The following is a 17,497-nucleotide window of genomic DNA, read 5'->3' as shown; positions in this document are numbered from 1 at the left end:
TACTTGGTGTAAAACGTTCGAGAACCACTGATCTAGAAAATATGTGACCCTTTATCTCAAAATTATGCATCTTCATTCTCATAAAATTACAGATTCAGTCTGGCAGAGCAGTATTTTTTTCCTTTCAGTTTTTTTCTTTTGTTGGACTTTTTTTTACGTGCAAAAGTGCCAATTATTATAATTTTTTTGTTTGTTTGTTTTATCATGCCAACATTCTAATTGGGGGTTCATCACTAAATTTCAGATCCTAGATCCGCCCCCAACTCAAGGATCTGTAATGATGTGTACCACTATTGTTCATGCAATTGAACAGTTAATTTTTCTTCTTATGGTAGGTTGATCTTCCCCGTGATGTGGATTAACCACAGGCCACCCATGAAAATTGGACAAGACCGACCTCTTCCTGGTGTCCCACCCGGAGCGCGAGACTCCGCAGCGGGCCATGTGACCTCTGACGTCTGGGGGCAGTAAAAAGACGTCTCGGCAGCCAACGGGACTTCCATGGCGGCTTCCTCCTCGCGTATCCGCCTAGAGGAAGTCCGACACTCGGACAGCTTTTCACGGTGCTACCCAGTCGTCTGCTGCTGGTAAACACAAAAAAGGATTCGAGGTAAGGTAATGAAGTTAAACTAGGAATTCCTTTTTTTTCCTCGACTGTCGTGTAACTTTAAACCAACTTTTGTTCTCAGTCGTGCAGTTGTGGTTACGGGGCTCTCATGTACACGGGCTAACTTTTACGAGCGACTGCTTACTTTTAGTAACGACAAGTTTGACATAATCGTGTGTCGGAGCGCTTTTTTACTTGATTAAATTCTAACTATAGGCTCTCGAGAAAAGTTGAACGCGCTGCCTTTAATGACCACTTTTTGGCGAATATTCACTTGGAAATGAACTACAGTAGTTACGAGTAAACCGTAAGCTGTTGTATTTGCTCTCGTAGTAAATGTAAAACTTTGTGCAGTTGCGGTTAGTAAAGGCTTTTACTTAGTATGGGTTATGATAATTAGCAAATACAAAAAAACAGACAACGTTATGGATAGTGGTTATCAGAGTGGTATTGTACTACATTTTAAAAGAATAAAATTAAAAAGTATATTTCGAGATAAAAAGTTGTATATTTTTTTAGGTTTAGGTCAGAATTTTATGAGATATTTTTGATATTAAAAGTCGGACTGTTATGCTAATAGTCATATTGTCACGGTTAATATCTTAATATCATTTGAATAATTGTCTATTTTCAAGATTAAAGATGTAATTTTGCTAGAGTACATTTTTTTATTTTTGCTAAAAAAGGTCATTTATATCGTATTAAAGTCGTAATAATACGAGAATACAGGTGCATATTTTCAACATTAAAATCGTATTCAAGAATAAAGTTGTATATTTTTTAGATTAAAGTCACAATAATACGAGAGTAAAGTCATATCTTTGTATATTTTTGAGATTTAAGTATTAATACGTAAAAGAACAATAGAATGTTATTTTTTGAGAAAAAAATATCAAGATAAAATGTCCTTTATTTTTGGGATAAAATAGTCATAAATAACGAGAATAAACGTATATTTTTGAGAAAAAAAGTGATGTACTTTCAACTACTTTCTTGTAATATTACAAGAATCAAGTTCTTAGTGAAGGAAGAATATAAGTGGCCCTAATACAATGTAATATAATCTACTACTACTTTGTCACAAGTCTGTGTGTTGGAAAACTGTTTCGATTTGATCAAGTATGTACTTACTAGTGTATCACAAGAAAGCTTCATGTGTTGCCTTCAATGACTGTACATTATAGCGTGTATTCACTTGGAAGTAAACTACCAGTAAACCATAAGATGTCGTGAATTGCTCTTGTAGTAAACATAAACTTTGGGTAGTTGAGGTTAGTAACATCTTATTTAAACACACGTATTCCGACTATATAGCATGGCTGATTATGATTAGCAAACACCTAAAACAGACCAGGTTATGGATACCAGGACTACACAGAGTGGTATCTTACTAAAACATGAAATTCTGAAACTTCATTCTATTTGAATGGTAAAATAAAAATTTCATGACTATTTTTTATTTTTTATTTTAATTTTTTATCTTCTTTGTCCAAGCTGCCTTATCGGACTTGTAACTAACCCAAATATTAATTCTGTAGAAGATGTGGTTTGAGCCAAAGACTTAAACTACTTGAAGGCAAGTTGCGGCCACTAGTGTAAGAGTAAGATCGGACATTATATTAAGACATTATGTAACAAGAGATTATGTTGGAAGCCACGGCCCTAAAATGTTGCAAGTGACTGTCAGCTGGCAACTGCCTGTCACAAAGTGAGAGTTGATGAGAAAATCGGATTACATGTTTGCAAACCTTTCGTGCCAGCAGCCCTAAACTATAAGTTTATTTTAGTGATTTATAAATTGCAGAAAATTATTCCTTAAATTTATATAGTTATTCTAAAATGTGTACCACACTGCAGATGCGCTGTCTATGAAAATAGATCCCTGATTGTCCATAGGTGTGAATCTGAGTGGAATGGTTGTTAGCCTATACTGTATGTGTCCTGCAATTGGCTGGCGACCACTCCATGGTGTACAATGACAACTGGGCTAGGCTCCAGCTGACCTGTGACCCTAGTGAGCATAAGCAGAATAGAAAATGGATGGATTAATACTTGTTTTGCTATGCGCTGTAAAGTTAAGCTTTACAAATGCCATGTCTACTTTTCTAGCGGTGTGTGCGTGCGCGTGTGTGTATGTATGTGTGTATGTATTGTATCAGACATAGTAAAGACAATTAAAGCCTCCAAGAGGTACCACCTGTTGTTTTTTTTCTTGAGGGGAAAAAATGTGGTGCTTTTATTTAATCAAGTGTCTTTTATAGGGCCTAGGCCACTATTTAAGGAATTAATATATTAGAATTAGCCCTCAAAGTGATGCTGTTGTACCCAATTTTTGTGTTTGTTAACTGCAGCACTAGGCAAAAAGAGTTCTGTTCAATATTTATATTCATTCTTCAGATTTAGTTTATGATTCCTCTCCAAGTGACTCCATCTGTTGTTTTAAAGGTTTGTTGTCATGTCATAATTGCCGGTTTGGTTGCGCTGTGCCTTATGTCGTCCAGAAGGAATGTTACGTCTTCTTGCCCTCTCTTCACTTGTGGGCCTTTGGCTGCCCCACAAGCATTTAAAACCTTTTTTTTTGAGGGGTGGGACACTTAGTTCAACTTAACAGTCATTTGTTAGAGTACAGGGGCAGTTGACGTCGTCCTATCCCCCCACGCGCCTCCTCCCTCCTCCCTGTGACTCATGTGGGTGTTGGGCTGAAATAGTTTGGTGTAGTTTTACATTCCTTATATAGCCTCCAAGGAGTGAGTTGCAGCTACAAAGTTTAGGGGGGTAGGCTTTGCCAGCAAGAGTGAGGCTCTGCTTGCTTGACCGAGCTAAGTGATTCTCTAGCTTTCTCCCAGGTTTGGGCTACGGGCCGGCCCTTGAGGACAAGGTAGGTCTTGTAGTACTGTTTGGGTGAGGTGATGCAATGAAGAGCAGGTACAGAGGTTAGGTTAGTTGCACAGCTGTAACCCCACGGCAAGTGACGTAGCTCTTCGTCTCAAGTTGAGCTCTCAAAATTGTTAGTTATTTAGTAGCATGTCAGCCAATGTCAGGGACTAGATTTAACACAGCTGTCCTCATCTAATAACAGCAAGACAGATTATGTGAACCATTTCAAAATGTCAAAAGGAGTTTTCATTTTGCACAAGGGCCAGTGTTTCATGATTACATGGATCATTACAGGGGTTATCTTTCAATGAAATCTGTTGTCTGTACTCTATGTTATGTTGAAATTGGAGCTGATTGTTAAATGTCACCGCTGTTATTGTTATGCAGTAGATTCATGCTGACAGTGTGCCTGGTGTATTGCACTCATATGATATTACACTCAAAATATGAATGTTCACGTCAGATCCTGGCACAGGGGAAAACCAGCAAAATGTCTGTTTGTGTAAGTGCCTATTCTATCCATCCATCCATTTTCTTTACCGCTTATACTCACTAGGGTCGCGGGCTGCTGGAGCCTATCCCAGCTATCTTCGGGCGGAAGGTGGGGTACACCCCGAACCGGTCGCCAGCCAATCGCAGGGCACACAGAAACAAACAACCATTCGCACTCACATTCACACATACGTGCAATTTAGAGTCTTCAATCAACCTACCACGCATGTTTTTGGGATGTGGGAGGAAACCGGAGTGCCCGAAGAAAACCCACCTAGACACGGGGAGAACTTGCAAACTCCACGCAGGCGGGGCCGGGATTTGAACCCCACTCCCCAGAACTGTGAGGCGGATGTGTTAACCAGTCGCCCACCGTGCCTATTCTAATGTTGTATTATTTATGCTATGTAAAGAGCTGAAGCCATATTGGGGAATTCTTCCATTGGATGCATTAAACACATTTCTGTTAAAAACATATTATATCCCCCAACATGTAAATTAAAACGAGACGTGGCCATAATAATTGATTGTCAAGAATTCTGTCAGTTGTGTGATTAATCGTGACTTGAAGCATTTTAGGCTATATGGAATGCACTACTTGGCTGCAACAGAGGTGCTGTCGATTCAGTCTCAACTAGAGACGAAAGAGAACAACATGATATCAACTGTCGGAAGTTGAGCTACATTCATGCTATGAAAAGATCTCTTGGTGGCATTCACCTGTTCAATACAACACTGATATGAAAACAGGAGATCAGAAAATTAAAAAGCCTTCCTTTTAAAAATAATATATAAAAATAACAATCCATTTACTGATTTTTGCTTTGTCCCATAGTTTGATCAAGGAAACTGAGAAGTGCCCATCCTTAATTTGAACATGTGGACTGAAAGAAAACATACACAACTTTAGGTCGCATAGCCTTGCAGGCCTATCTCAGGAAGTAACATTGTTTGCCTTTTTGTCTTTTCCAAAGGCTATGAACGTGTACTCTGTAACCCTCAGTGGCCCAGCGCCATGGGGCTTCAGGCTGCAGGGTGGCAAAGACTTCAGCATGCCCCTCACCGTGTCAAGGGTAAGACTCATTTTATTTTTTGTATATACCGTACCTGCATTTTTTACCAGAGGGATGTTAACAGAATTCAGAGTTCAGAGAATTTGGTCTTGTACTGGTATATCTTTCGGTGTTTTAAAATTGAAAAATGACTTCTACAGTAATTGGCTAAACTGCAGGGGTGTCAAACTCATTTTTATCGCTGGCCACTTTGCAGTTAGGTTTTCCCTTAGAAGGACGTTATGACTGTGACACCAAATACTGTAAATGTTTAATTGCCTCATCATATTATTAAATATACACAACAAATTGATGGATAACTAGTTTTTTAAATGGTTAAGGATAATAGTTTGCTCAACTATTGGACAAGAAATTTTGATACAGATATGATACAGTATTTTACAGAATAATGGAAGTTGACACACATGATTTGCTTTTGAGGACCACATAAACTTATATATAATTCTTGGTTATATGAGGATACGAGCACAGGAGAAGCCTGATTATATTGCTTTTGTTTCCCTAAAAAGTACACGACCGGTTTTCAAGCAGTTAAATGTCTGACGCTCTTGGTGTTGTATTCAAAAGTGACCAATATTGAGTGATTGAAGTGTATTTCAAACATGCAGTACAAAACAAGAAAATAACATCAATCCACACAAGATATTTCTTAATTTTTTTTGCCTTTAAATACTATGCTCTTGCTAGTTTTACCGCGACTGTAAACTCTACTGTGAAGTCATGACAGTTACAACTGTGAGTGGGTGAATGTGCAACAGGCACCCACACACACAAAGCATCAGCATCACTGCAAAGTGAATAACATATCTAAAATACACTGCAGTTTGTAACTGTCACGATGGTGGGGTATATTACATTAGCTAAGTTAACAAAAACGTTACCTTGCGCCGTTGGTGGAGACGATGTCGAGCTGGATTTTGAATGTGGATGTTTTCTGTGTAAATGTTAAATCCTCGTTGATGTGCTGCTTTTGTACATTAGCACCACTTCATAGTAGATGCATGGGACTTTATTTTCGTCTTTTTTAATTTAGTTATTTAGTTATTTTTTTTCTACTTAAAATGATCCAAAAGCTTCGACAATTGACATCCTATGTCTTTGGCTATGTTTTGTGTGTGGCTTTCTCCTCACTGGCCGTCATCACTGCACCAACTTTTTTCTGCGACAACTGGGTACGTGCGTCTGTTGAGAAAAGTTTGTGTGGAAACATCGACGGTGCTGGAAGCATGGTGCCGGTGGAGCGTCGAGGCAGAGATCCAATTTATTATTATTTTTTTTCCAGTTCTAGCTTGAAAGCCTGACTATTGATGATCATTTTTAGTGGCCCACAGGGACATGCTGTCATCGGTTTTCAACCTCTTCTTGAGTGACTGGCTTGCAAATACCCTATAACCTACTATTGAGAAGCACAGCAGCCACTTTCCTGGCCTTATAAGTGCACAATAACTTGCCTGCACTCCCAATTTACTAGTGGTTGCCAGAAAGCGCGCACACACACACACACACACACACACACACACACACACACACACACACACACACACACACACACATACACAATGCAGTACTGCATGAGTCACACTGTTTTGTAAGGGGGATGCCATTGAGGTGTAACATCATCAGTCTTGTCAGTACATGTCTCCTATCTGCTCTGATCACTGGCTGGCATCGCTAACAGAAATGCGATGTTCCCTTGGACTCATGACAAGATAGATACCCTTCTCCCTAACACACCAAACAAATGAAAAAGTAATAATTTGATTATTTTTCCTCATCCAAAGAAGGATTTGGGGCACTTAAAGAAATTTCAGTCCAGACAGGCGAGACCAATCTACCTGCAGGCTTGTTGATGTTCTAAAAAGAGTGAGTAGTCAGTGGTGTTATCTCTTTGTTAGCTCCAGTAGTTTTCCAGGCCCTCTGGCTCAGGAGTTATAAAGTTGTGACACGGTTTCTCTCATTGCCTCTCTGGCATTGTTTGCTCTCCTCACTGTCATTAAAAAGGGCAGAGTGAATCAGGCAGTGCCCGAGGACGCTAACGGCCTTACCAAGTCTTATTCTGGCACCGAGTTTAGGCTGGATGAATTCAGTGGGTGGTCTCTCCGTCCTCACATCGAGAGGAGCCAGATGAGGTGGCTGGGGCATCTGATTCGGATGCGTCCCGGACGCCTCCCTGGTGAGGTGTTCCGGGCACGTCCCACCGGGAGGAGACCCCGGGGACGACCCAGGACACGCTGGAGAGACTACATCCTTCGGCTGGCCTGGGAACGCCTCGGGATCCCCCCGGAAGAGATTGATGAAGTGGCTGGGGAGAGGGAAGTCTGGGCGTCCTTGCTAAAGCTACTGCCCCCGCGACCCGACCTCGGATAAGCGGTAGAAAATGGATGGATGGATGTTCTCTCCGTCTCTGCTGGCTGGTTGCTGATGAGATAAGTATCCGTCAGGCACGGAGTTAAAGGAGATAATACAATGAAGAACATGCGGACATACTTGACCAAAGGCTCTGCAAAATGCTGAAAATGAATGAACGTGACAGCTCCTGACAGATCAATGGGTTGAAGTGTTTTTGTTGTTGCAGTAAAGGTGAGATGTCAATTTGTGACTGCTCAATCAACTCTTATGATTACTTTACTCATGTATAAATTATTGCCGTGTCACCTCAAAATAAATAGTCTAAATGAGGATTATGAAGGGCCCTTGTTTTGATTTGTATAGATTAGGACTATGCCATGTTACTTTATGCATTTGAAAGCTGTAGTAAACCTGTAGGTTTCCATGCTCTTTGTGCACCCCCTTGCTTTCTTTCCCCTCTTGTTTGTGAGCCTGGGAAGCTATGCTTTCTCAGCATTCCCCACATTTGTCTTGCATCCACCCTGTCGCTGCCAATAGACAATCCCTGCCTCTGTGTCCAATGTCTTCCACACTCTATTTTGTCAACTATATTCCAATTAATATTCTGAACAATAACAGTTAATAATTCTCTCATTTCTACTAGTGTCTGACTGATTGATTAAAATGATATACTATATTTCATTATTGAAACAACAAACATTAATTGATGTGTAATTTAACTTTGTAGATAACCAACACTTTTAAAACAAAAAATAATAAAAGACTCACAATAATTTAAAAAACTACTAATCTGCAAATGACAAATTCACCCAGATCATTTCAGGGCATTTATTAAAGTAATAACACTTCTTTAGTCCATCTTAATTAATCAATTCTTGTAACTATATTTTACAAATAGATTAAAAATCTGGATTAGTAAACCATACATATTAGCTCTGAATCACGCAATAAGAGAAGAATATGGTACACATGAGTCTTTAGTCATTAGTTCCACTGCACTTGAACAGCTTGGGACCAAGCTGAATCCTCACCTTAAACAGTAAAAACCATCACAGTGTGCTTGTACTTTTCACTCTACCACTAAAAGAAAAACAGAGGAGAGAGGAAAAGCCAGTAAAACCTTCCTCTCCCTTTTTTAAATGTTCTTTTAGACCCCAGTCGTCTTGTCACTAGCATGAACTCCACTTGTTTTCTTCCCAGCACTTTCTCTTGTGTTTTGACACATTTGAATTTCAATGGAATTATAGAAAGTTTCCAGTGAAAATTTAGATTTATTGTGGTTTATAGTTTGTACCTGTCAATGAAAATAATTCTGAACTCCTCAAATTAGTAATGTCGATTTCTTGTAACTGTCCAAACCCAAAGTAACTGGTAGGGTAACTATGATGTCATAATTCATTTTATCATTTATAATACCGTTTATCCTGTTTAGGGTCGCGAGGTAACCGAAGTGACTGAAGTGACAGAACTGGATTATGGCAAGAGGCGGGGCACACCCTGGACACACTATGATATCGATATCATTTAAATGTTATTTCGGCCCATTTAAGAGTTGTCTCTGAGAGATGTTCCACCAATCATGCACCACATGCTGGATGGATGGATAATTATGACTTAAAAATGTGGTGCTGTAACCAACTAGACCAAAACAATTGAAATGAGGAAAGCACTTATTTGAAGACAGATAAAGTGAAAAACATATTAGGTGCAGCTCATGTTTGTGTTTGGCCGTCAGTTTGTTATTGGCAGGCTTTTAGATAGTTCACGGGAATGACATAAATTGTTACAAATTGGGCGAAGACTTTATTCTGGGGTAGGCTGAATTATTCACAACTGGCAAAAAGTGACGCTACCATTATCTGGATCTGGACTAAAACGTAATGGGTTCTTGCATAATTGGGCTTGATAATGTTGAAAAAAATTAACATAAATATTCAAGATTTGGGGCATAAATAACTTTTTGTGGTACTGCTTATTCAGTTGGCAATGTGTAGTTAGTAGACTTTACACCGATTTTATCTGCCTTATCGGTATCGGCCAATAATTATCATTTTATGCTGATCGGCTTTAATGTCACAATTCACCGATCCGATCAATGACGTCATTGATCGACTCCGCAAAAGACATTTACTCCGCGTCGACATCGTGCACAGTATATTTGAATCCAAAAGCTAGCTTATTTTTTGGCCTTGGCGCATGTCTTTTGGCGTAGTCCTGTATATATCTGACGGCCGCTAATGTTATTTAAAAAAAACAAAAAAAAACATGTCGGCGGTGTGGAACAGACAACACGTTTGAGACAGACAACACGTAATGCCCGGATCACACTATAAGACAAATTTGCGCTTTCAAGATTGCACCATGGCAGACGACTGCAATAAAATCTTGTATTCTGATACCACCGCATCCCGTTTTTTACGATCATTGGGCTTTATCTTGTCAACTCAAATGCGACCGGATACACTCGTTACCGTGGAGACGACAAGAAGAGTGGATCACGCCGACTATATTATGAGGACAAAATGGGGAAAAACGTGTGTTGGTGGTCACCGGTGCTCCGGACAGGAGAGGACGTTCGTTTAAGGCTTGCTTGAGGTATGTTCACGTACTTTTAATACGATGCGGCTCGTAAGCAGGCAACAAAAACGTTATGTAGCCTAGCAAGCGAGTGGTAGCACGAACGGTTGTACATAAACATGCCGCCATTCTGTCGAATCATGCTCTAAAGTTTTGGTGAGGGTGAAGTCATTTAATTAAAAATAAAGTAATTTAATTACAGTAAGTTAGCACCCATTATTTCTGTCACGTAATGTTGGTTTGACCTGACTGATACACAATCTGACTAGAGCAGTGATTTCCAACCTTTATGGAGCCAGGGAACATATTTTACAATTGAAAAATCTCACAACACACCAGCAAACAAAAATGTCACAAAAAGTGGATACTTTAATTACTGTATTTACTTCCTGCCTTCTAATAGAAGACCATTCATTTGTTCTGTCTGTCACTATGCCTCACTGGCATAAATAGAGGAACAAAGATACATTATTTATTGTAAATATAATTTTTTTGAGCAATTAAGTACACAAGTATAGAGAGTAAATGAACAGGCCATTTAAGGCCAAAAATCCTGATCGTGTAAAGTCTGGTAGTTAGGTGACCTCAGGTTTCGTGAAACAACTTTGCAAGGCATCTGGATTCACAAGAATTCAGGCATGTAATGTCAATGTATCTTGCTAAACGTCATTACTATTGTGGCCACTGATGGACGTGATAATTTTCCACACAGTTCCTATGTATCTTTTTCCAGATGGATTTGTGGAGTAAATTCTTTTGCAATAAACCAGCTGATGGCTGGTCTATGTACGAACTCTTGACCATAATCTGATTAGTTTCTGGAACTCCTCACAAATAACATGTCTAGTTACCTCTCAGTTTCATTTGACTTTGAGAAAATGTACATGTGGTAAAGTAACATGATATCACTCCTTACATACAGTATATTCTCCACTATGTTTTTAACCAGAAAAAAATAAAATTACAGAGCATGATATGAAATTGCAGTGTGTTTCAAAGTTTAGTCACAGTTGGGGGCAGCTTGTCAGGAGTTTATGCCCTAGATCTCGAGCCCATGCAAGTGCATAAACGTTATGAGAAAATTATGTGTGTCCTCCTGCGTGCCATCTGTTTTTTATCAGTGAACACATGTCCCGTCATCGGAAATCAAACGTTGGGAGGAAATTACAGATGATGTCATGTCAATAAGCTAGTAAGGAGACGTATAATGTCTCATTACCACAGCTGGATGTGTCTAGATCCTCTCTTTTTGCATCAGCATCTGACTTGTCAACCATCTCTTTTTGGATCTCTGCCCTTGAAGGCTCTCTCATACATTTGAAGAAAAGCAGCCTTGTTAGAGGACCGGAATGAATATTTCAGTACCTACTGATAGATTGCCCACAGGGGGCATGCCTCCTGTGGCGGTTTGACTGCAAATTTCTTGTGTTGTGAACAGTGTAGCAGTTTTTCAGGTGGGCTAGTGCAAGGTGTTTCGACTGTACAATGCAACCATGTACTTAAGGTTTAGTTTCTCGTTTCTCAGAGGACTATTTATGGATTTGTATCAGCTGTGCCGTGTGAGTGATGTCTGGACAGACAGTCTCTCGGCCCCCAAATAGCTGTGGAAATAATAAAAGTGGGCCGTTGCTGAGTTACTGGGCTAATATACCTACAGCTGCAAATAAAGTGTAAAAAACAAGCCAGGGATAGTGTGCAGGATCAGTCAACAGAAGCACTTGAAAAGTGTATTGAAGACCTTACACGTAGAAAGGCTCCTGAGGCTTTGAAATTTTATCGCCTTGCAAAACACCTCTACCGCTGTACTCCTGTAAATTGATTAAAAAAAGGCTTCACTTTCAATAATACCTTGTCCTTTATGTGAAGAGAGCAGCTATTTAATAGTTACTGTAGTTACTGTAATAGTTTGTTACATGCAAATTATAACATGGTGACTCTGCCATGCATGCATCACGCTTGCATTCTTTCAGCTCTGCTTCTCGTTATCCTCTGTACAAGTGCAAGTTACACCGAGAGAACATGTTTTCCACTTCCCTTCACCATATTTACAAACTGCTGGGAGATATAGTGTTTCTGTCCACCCCCCTACCAACCAAAGCCCTGAGCACAGCAACTTTAGGCGCAGCCTTCTCAAGTGAGAGAACAGCTGCATTCTGAACCTTGAGCCAGGAGCACAGGTGTCTGTGTCCAGCACTGACTCAACCATACATGTAAACAACCTTTGCAGCTCTTTAACATCAATATTTATTTAGTTCACTAATTGACTGTACTCTCATCCATTATCTACGTTTTTGTAGTTAATTAAATTAATTGTATTGTAAATTATTTACATTTTATGTTAATATTATAAATATCAACCTTTATGTATATTATATAACTTGTGCACAATATTATAATGATAAAATATAAAAAAAATAATATAAATATAAATCTTTTGAAATTATAAATTATTCAGTCACATTGATTCATGTAAGTATTTCAGTAATCCACTTAAGACTCCATTACTTAATTGGGCAGTTAATTTAGACAGACCATGTTATCATGCGACACAACATTAGGTAAGACAGTCTCATGCTAATGAGATCCAATGGAGATACTCTATCACAAATTCCGCTTTTACATGTATACTACGGTCCAGTTTTAGACTACTGCAACCAGAATAACAAAGCTATAGCTGTCAATCGTATTCGCTCCCATTAGAATGTGCAGGTGGTGCTAGAACATTGCATGTTCTAATGCATGGGCTGTTAAGGAAAAATGCAATAATGTGGTTTTGATGTAGAGAGTTTTTATGGGTTTGAAAGCAGGCTTGCATCAGTAACAGTCCCAGCCAGGGCTTACAGAATATGTTCTAGGATGTTGCTAATGATTTAATTTAGGTAAAATTGCTTTTACGAGGTATTGTGGCAGTAAAAGAGAGGCCAGACTGTGTTTCTCAGCATGAAATCTCAGTGATTTACCAGAGTGTGCCTCCTTTTAGTATACAGTACAAGTGTCAAAGTCATCATTATTTTCTGCCATAGAAGACTCATAAAAGTGTTTTTCTTAAGTTGACAAGCTGTTTCTTTTTTAGTCTATCTCTTTGCTTCCAGAGAGGGCCAATCAAAGGCAATTAAAGTGATGTTCTAACTTGACTGTAAAAGCAGAATTGCCTCAGAGGAATGCATTTCTTCTTATTTTTAGCATTAACATGCTTTGAGTCAAGGCGGGCTGTTTTTGTGGGGTGCACTGTGGAGCTGTCTGTCATCAGTTTACTTGCTCGCACAAGTGTTTATGTTTAATGTGCAAAATCAAAGCACCGAGCATGATAGCTTAGCTGAACATGACAGAACACTATTGATTGAACTGCTGAGTCCTCTAAGCTTCTGATGAGCCAACATTTGCAGGGATGCATGACACCAGTGAGTAATCCTAATGGGGTTTTGCCTGAAATCCTGGTGCAGTCTCTCTTATCTGATGCCACTTTGTACGTCACTTATCAGAGCATTTGACACACGTATCGTGTTTCATTAAGCCGCATGGCCAAGCTGACAGGGGTTTTGCTAAACCTGATTTGGCATCACCCCACTTTGTATTAGAGGTTATAGTGGAGATGGCAGGTAGGGCAGTTCAACCTAAATTACAGACTGTATTTTCTTCCTGTTTGTAACAAGACCTCTTAGTGTTGACAAGAATGTTTGCCCCGAGAGGATGATGTCACCGTTTTGTCAGTGAAAATGGTCAGATTTACCTGTCTGCATGGAAATAACTACATGCCCCTTCCAGTAAATTATGTGATTGTGTGAGCCATGTGGCGACTGTCTGAGGCTTTCATGGGCTGCTTTCATCATCTGTAGTCACATCTGCAGTGAATCATGTGATGACTGATGACATCATGATGGCCTTTTCCCTCATCGTGCTGAGTGAAATATCTCTCTTTGTTTGTCTGACTGGACACACACCCTCATTTGCTTATTAGGTGTTATTCACATCCATTAAATCACTGTCAGCCAGACATGACTTTGCATTCATATTTTCTATTTTGTTGTGTGTGCCTAAAAAAGAAACAGGATAATTATTTGTAATTTAGGGGTCGTGTATGCAACACTATTTTCAGCTGGGAAAATTTTTTGTTTTTTTGGCAGTTTGCTGACAGGAAAAATGTTTTAGAGCCTGGAAAAGCACAGGTTGGAAGTGGATTTTTGTTTTGTTTTAATCACAAATCGACAACAGGGCGTTTTTTGTGTTTTGTATGACCGCTTTTCTAGAAAATGAATTTACTACTGTAGCATATATGGGTTAAATAAAAATGTTATTAATTTAGGAGAAAAGAATGAGCTGGAAGCGACGCCTGCATTACTTCCAATTTAGCGTAATTTTAAATTACATCGTTATAAATTAACCTATTTTATCTAGTAAAAGGGGCACCACATCACTTTTTATGTGGATAAAATTTAGGGAAAGTGACGAGAAACCTTTTTATCAGTCTCGTAATCTGAAAGTTGCTACACTTTCTGAAATTTTGATAAGAGTTCTAGATGGCCAGAGGTTTCTTTCCTCGAACCCAAACACACACAATAATGAGGGTAGTGAATTTTATGGACAATTTAATGATCTAACATGGGGAATCTACAAGGAAGCAATACAGAAAAACACAAAACAAACAAAGTACAGACGGACATTGACAAAGGAAACTGACTTGTGATGTGAGATTGGTAGTGAGCATGGGGTGTCAATGCGTATAGCTGGAATTCCTGTTCACGCTAGTTTAAAACCCAAATATGCACTGATCTGTACTTTTAGTTGACCGCAAGTTTGACTTACGTGTGTTGCGAATTCAGGCAGGCGGGTCGACCTTTCGGGGGTTGGCAAGAGCGCTCACGAGGGATGGCTTGTAGGAAAAGGAAGCAAAGAGAAAAATACGCACTTCAAGTACAGATTGGCCGGCGCGCTGGCAGTGGCAATGCTTGCCACGCGGTCAGGGAAAACTCTCACTGCAATTCCTTCCCATCGGAGCCTCGTCCGTAAACTGCCCCACACCGAAAAGGGTAGCTTTGGGGAGCTTGCAGGTACCTCCTGCGGTCCACGCTTGGCAGCGCGGCAGGGGATTCGGTATCTCCCAGCCTCCGCCACCTCGTGATGAGGTTGGGGGCTCCCCGGGCTGGGCCAGGCCTTAGGGAGGTGGAACAACGAGAGAGTGAGAGAGAGAGCGAGCCAAAGGATTTCGGCCTTTTATCTGCTTCATAGAACGAGGCCGGCACCTTTTGACCAAATGGAAGGGAGACCGCGCCTCTAGAATTGCATTTCATTTTAGTATAATTTGTGGTTTAAAACCAGTGGAATAAAATATTAATTATTGGATTTAAGATAACGAGACCATTGTTCCGCATTGCATTGTCACACTCCCATCCTCTTTAATCCCTGCAACGAATGTTTCAAATGTTATGTGATTGTTGAGAACGTGTGGCATTCGTGTTGTAGGGTGGAACATTTCATCGGGTTCAGTTGACAACAGATTCGACGTCAGACATTTGCAGAAATACAGTCACTAGTAGCATTCATGTAAATTTCAAGTAAAATATTAAGTCAAGTCCAGTGAAGACTGTGGTTAGTGAACCCGCGTTTGCAATGACGTTCCGCCGCCTGTGGGTGTCGGTAGTACCCGTCCATTGTCCTGGTCTGGCTGGTAAGTGGAAGTTAATTAATTTAGCGGTCTGGTGCAAAACCAGGTGTCTTTTGTCTCACTTTGATGCTCCTAGGTTGTAATTCACTTAGCCTCTGTATGCAAAGTTGAATCTCGCCACTCTGTGGTCGTCAACCTCGGTGGGGAGAGCGGCGGTAGCTGGGGGTGCTGGGTGTCATCTTTTAATGGCGTGTCTGTTAGACTACACTGTTAATTTGTTCAACAGAGTCACATACACTGCATCAAATTCTGAAGCCACACAAAGCTGAAGATTACTTTGCAATGAAATGAATGTGCACAAACCCTTATGCTGAGTTGAATAAGTTTATTTCAAAATAGCTCAAAACCTTTTCTATCCTCTACTCTCTCTTCCAGGTGACTCCGGGTGGGAAGGCAGCTCAGGCTGGTGTCGGGGTCGGAGACTGGGTGGTCTGTATTGATGACCTTAACGCAGAGGACTTGACCCACGTGGAGGCCCAAAACAAGATCAAAACAGCATTAGACTCCCTCACACTCACTCTTAACAGGCAAGTCCTTTTGCAGACAGAGATGCAAAGAAATTTGATTTACATTTTATCTCAGTCAAGTGCATAGCATAAATCAATACACATCAGTATCCACTTAATACTGTATTACTATTATGGTGCCGCACGGTGAACGACTGATTAGAGCGTCTGCCTCACAGTTCTGAGGACCGAGGTTCAATCCCCGCCCCCGCCTGTGTGGAGTTTGCATGTTCTCCCTGTGCCTGTGTGGGTTTTCCCCGGGCACTCCGGTTTCCTTGCACATCCCAAAAACATGCATGGTAGGTTAATTGAAGACTCTAAATTGCCCATAGGTGTGACTGTGAGTACAAGTGGTTGTTTGTTTATATGTGCCCTGCGATTGGCTGGCAACCAGTTCAGGGTGTACCCCGCCTCCTACCCGATGATAGCTGGGATAGGCTCCAGCACTCCCGCGACCCTTGTGAGGATAAGCGTCTCAGAAAATGGACGGATATTATAGCAAAAATTCTATACCGCTTATCTTCATTAAGGTTGCGGGTGTACTGGAGCCTATCCCAGCTGACTTGACATAGACAAACAAACAACCATTTGCACTCACATCTCAGGACACTTTCACGTCTTCAGTTAAACTAACATACATTTTTTAGGAATATGGGAAGAAACCGGAGTACTTGGGAAAAACCCATGCAAGCACAGTGAGAGCATGCAAATTCCACACAGGAAGGCTGGAATCTGGATACGAACCCATGACCTCTGAACTGTGAGGCGATCGTGCTAACCAGTTGTCCACCTTTTCACCAAGATAGTAATGTTTAGTTTAAATATAATTTTTTTTAGAGAGGTGTTTATAGTATTGTTTTAGTTTGCAAGTCATAGTCAGGTGAGTACAGTGGCTTTTGTCCCTTCAAGACCTGGTTAATAAAAGTATACAGTATATAGATAAATGCACTTTCTTGAAGAACGAGCCAGAAAATGTTTTTATGTTTTCAGTAATTTTAATTAAAAGTGGTTGACCTTCATACAAGAGGCACTTAAGAATATCCCATTGAGATTCTGCCAAGAAGTCCTGACTGATAAATTGTCTCTTCCGAGTGCAAAGCAAAACTTATTCATGGGGTGCTTAATTAAAAGTGGAAAAAACACAGACCACCCACCCAAAGGAAGATGGACTGTTTTGAGGTTTGGATGAAATGAGAAAGTATTGACTTGTCAAGTCATAAACATGAGTTGGGGTGCTGTCAGGAGACTCATTTAGATTTTGTGATCCCCATAAGTTCAGAGGCTGTGATCACAGCTGTTGCGCCGCCAATTTCCCCCCCATCCAGCTCTCTTTGGGTTTGCTTGCCAACTCGCT

The 17,497-nt window shown here is 40.3% G+C and overlaps 1 protein-coding gene across 3 annotated transcripts in view; it reads left to right on the top strand.

Annotated features, from left to right (window-relative positions):
- The first annotated feature begins 302 nt into the window (after positions 1–302).
- pdlim7 (PDZ and LIM domain 7) overlaps positions 303–17,497 on the top strand; it is a 40,915-nt gene continuing 23,720 nt past the window's right edge. The window contains exons 1-3 of one of the 3 annotated variants that reach the window (XM_061685436.1): positions 303–610; positions 4,951–5,049; positions 16,013–16,164. In XM_061685436.1, the coding sequence (XP_061541420.1) occupies positions 4,954–5,049; positions 16,013–16,164 (248 nt within the window). In that variant the 5' untranslated portion in view covers positions 303–610; positions 4,951–4,953. Of the gene's footprint in view, positions 611–3,356; positions 3,486–4,950; positions 5,050–16,012; positions 16,165–17,497 lie in introns of those variants that run through there. The other 2 variants (XM_061685434.1, XM_061685435.1) reach the window with 2 other exon arrangements.

This window comes from Phycodurus eques, chromosome 9 (assembly GCF_024500275.1).
Source record: "Phycodurus eques isolate BA_2022a chromosome 9, UOR_Pequ_1.1, whole genome shotgun sequence".
In the NCBI taxonomy this organism is placed as follows: Eukaryota; Metazoa; Chordata; class Actinopteri; order Syngnathiformes; family Syngnathidae; genus Phycodurus; species Phycodurus eques.
The sequence above is the reverse complement of the archived record's forward strand: the minus strand, read 5'-3'. Positions and strand labels throughout refer to the sequence as shown.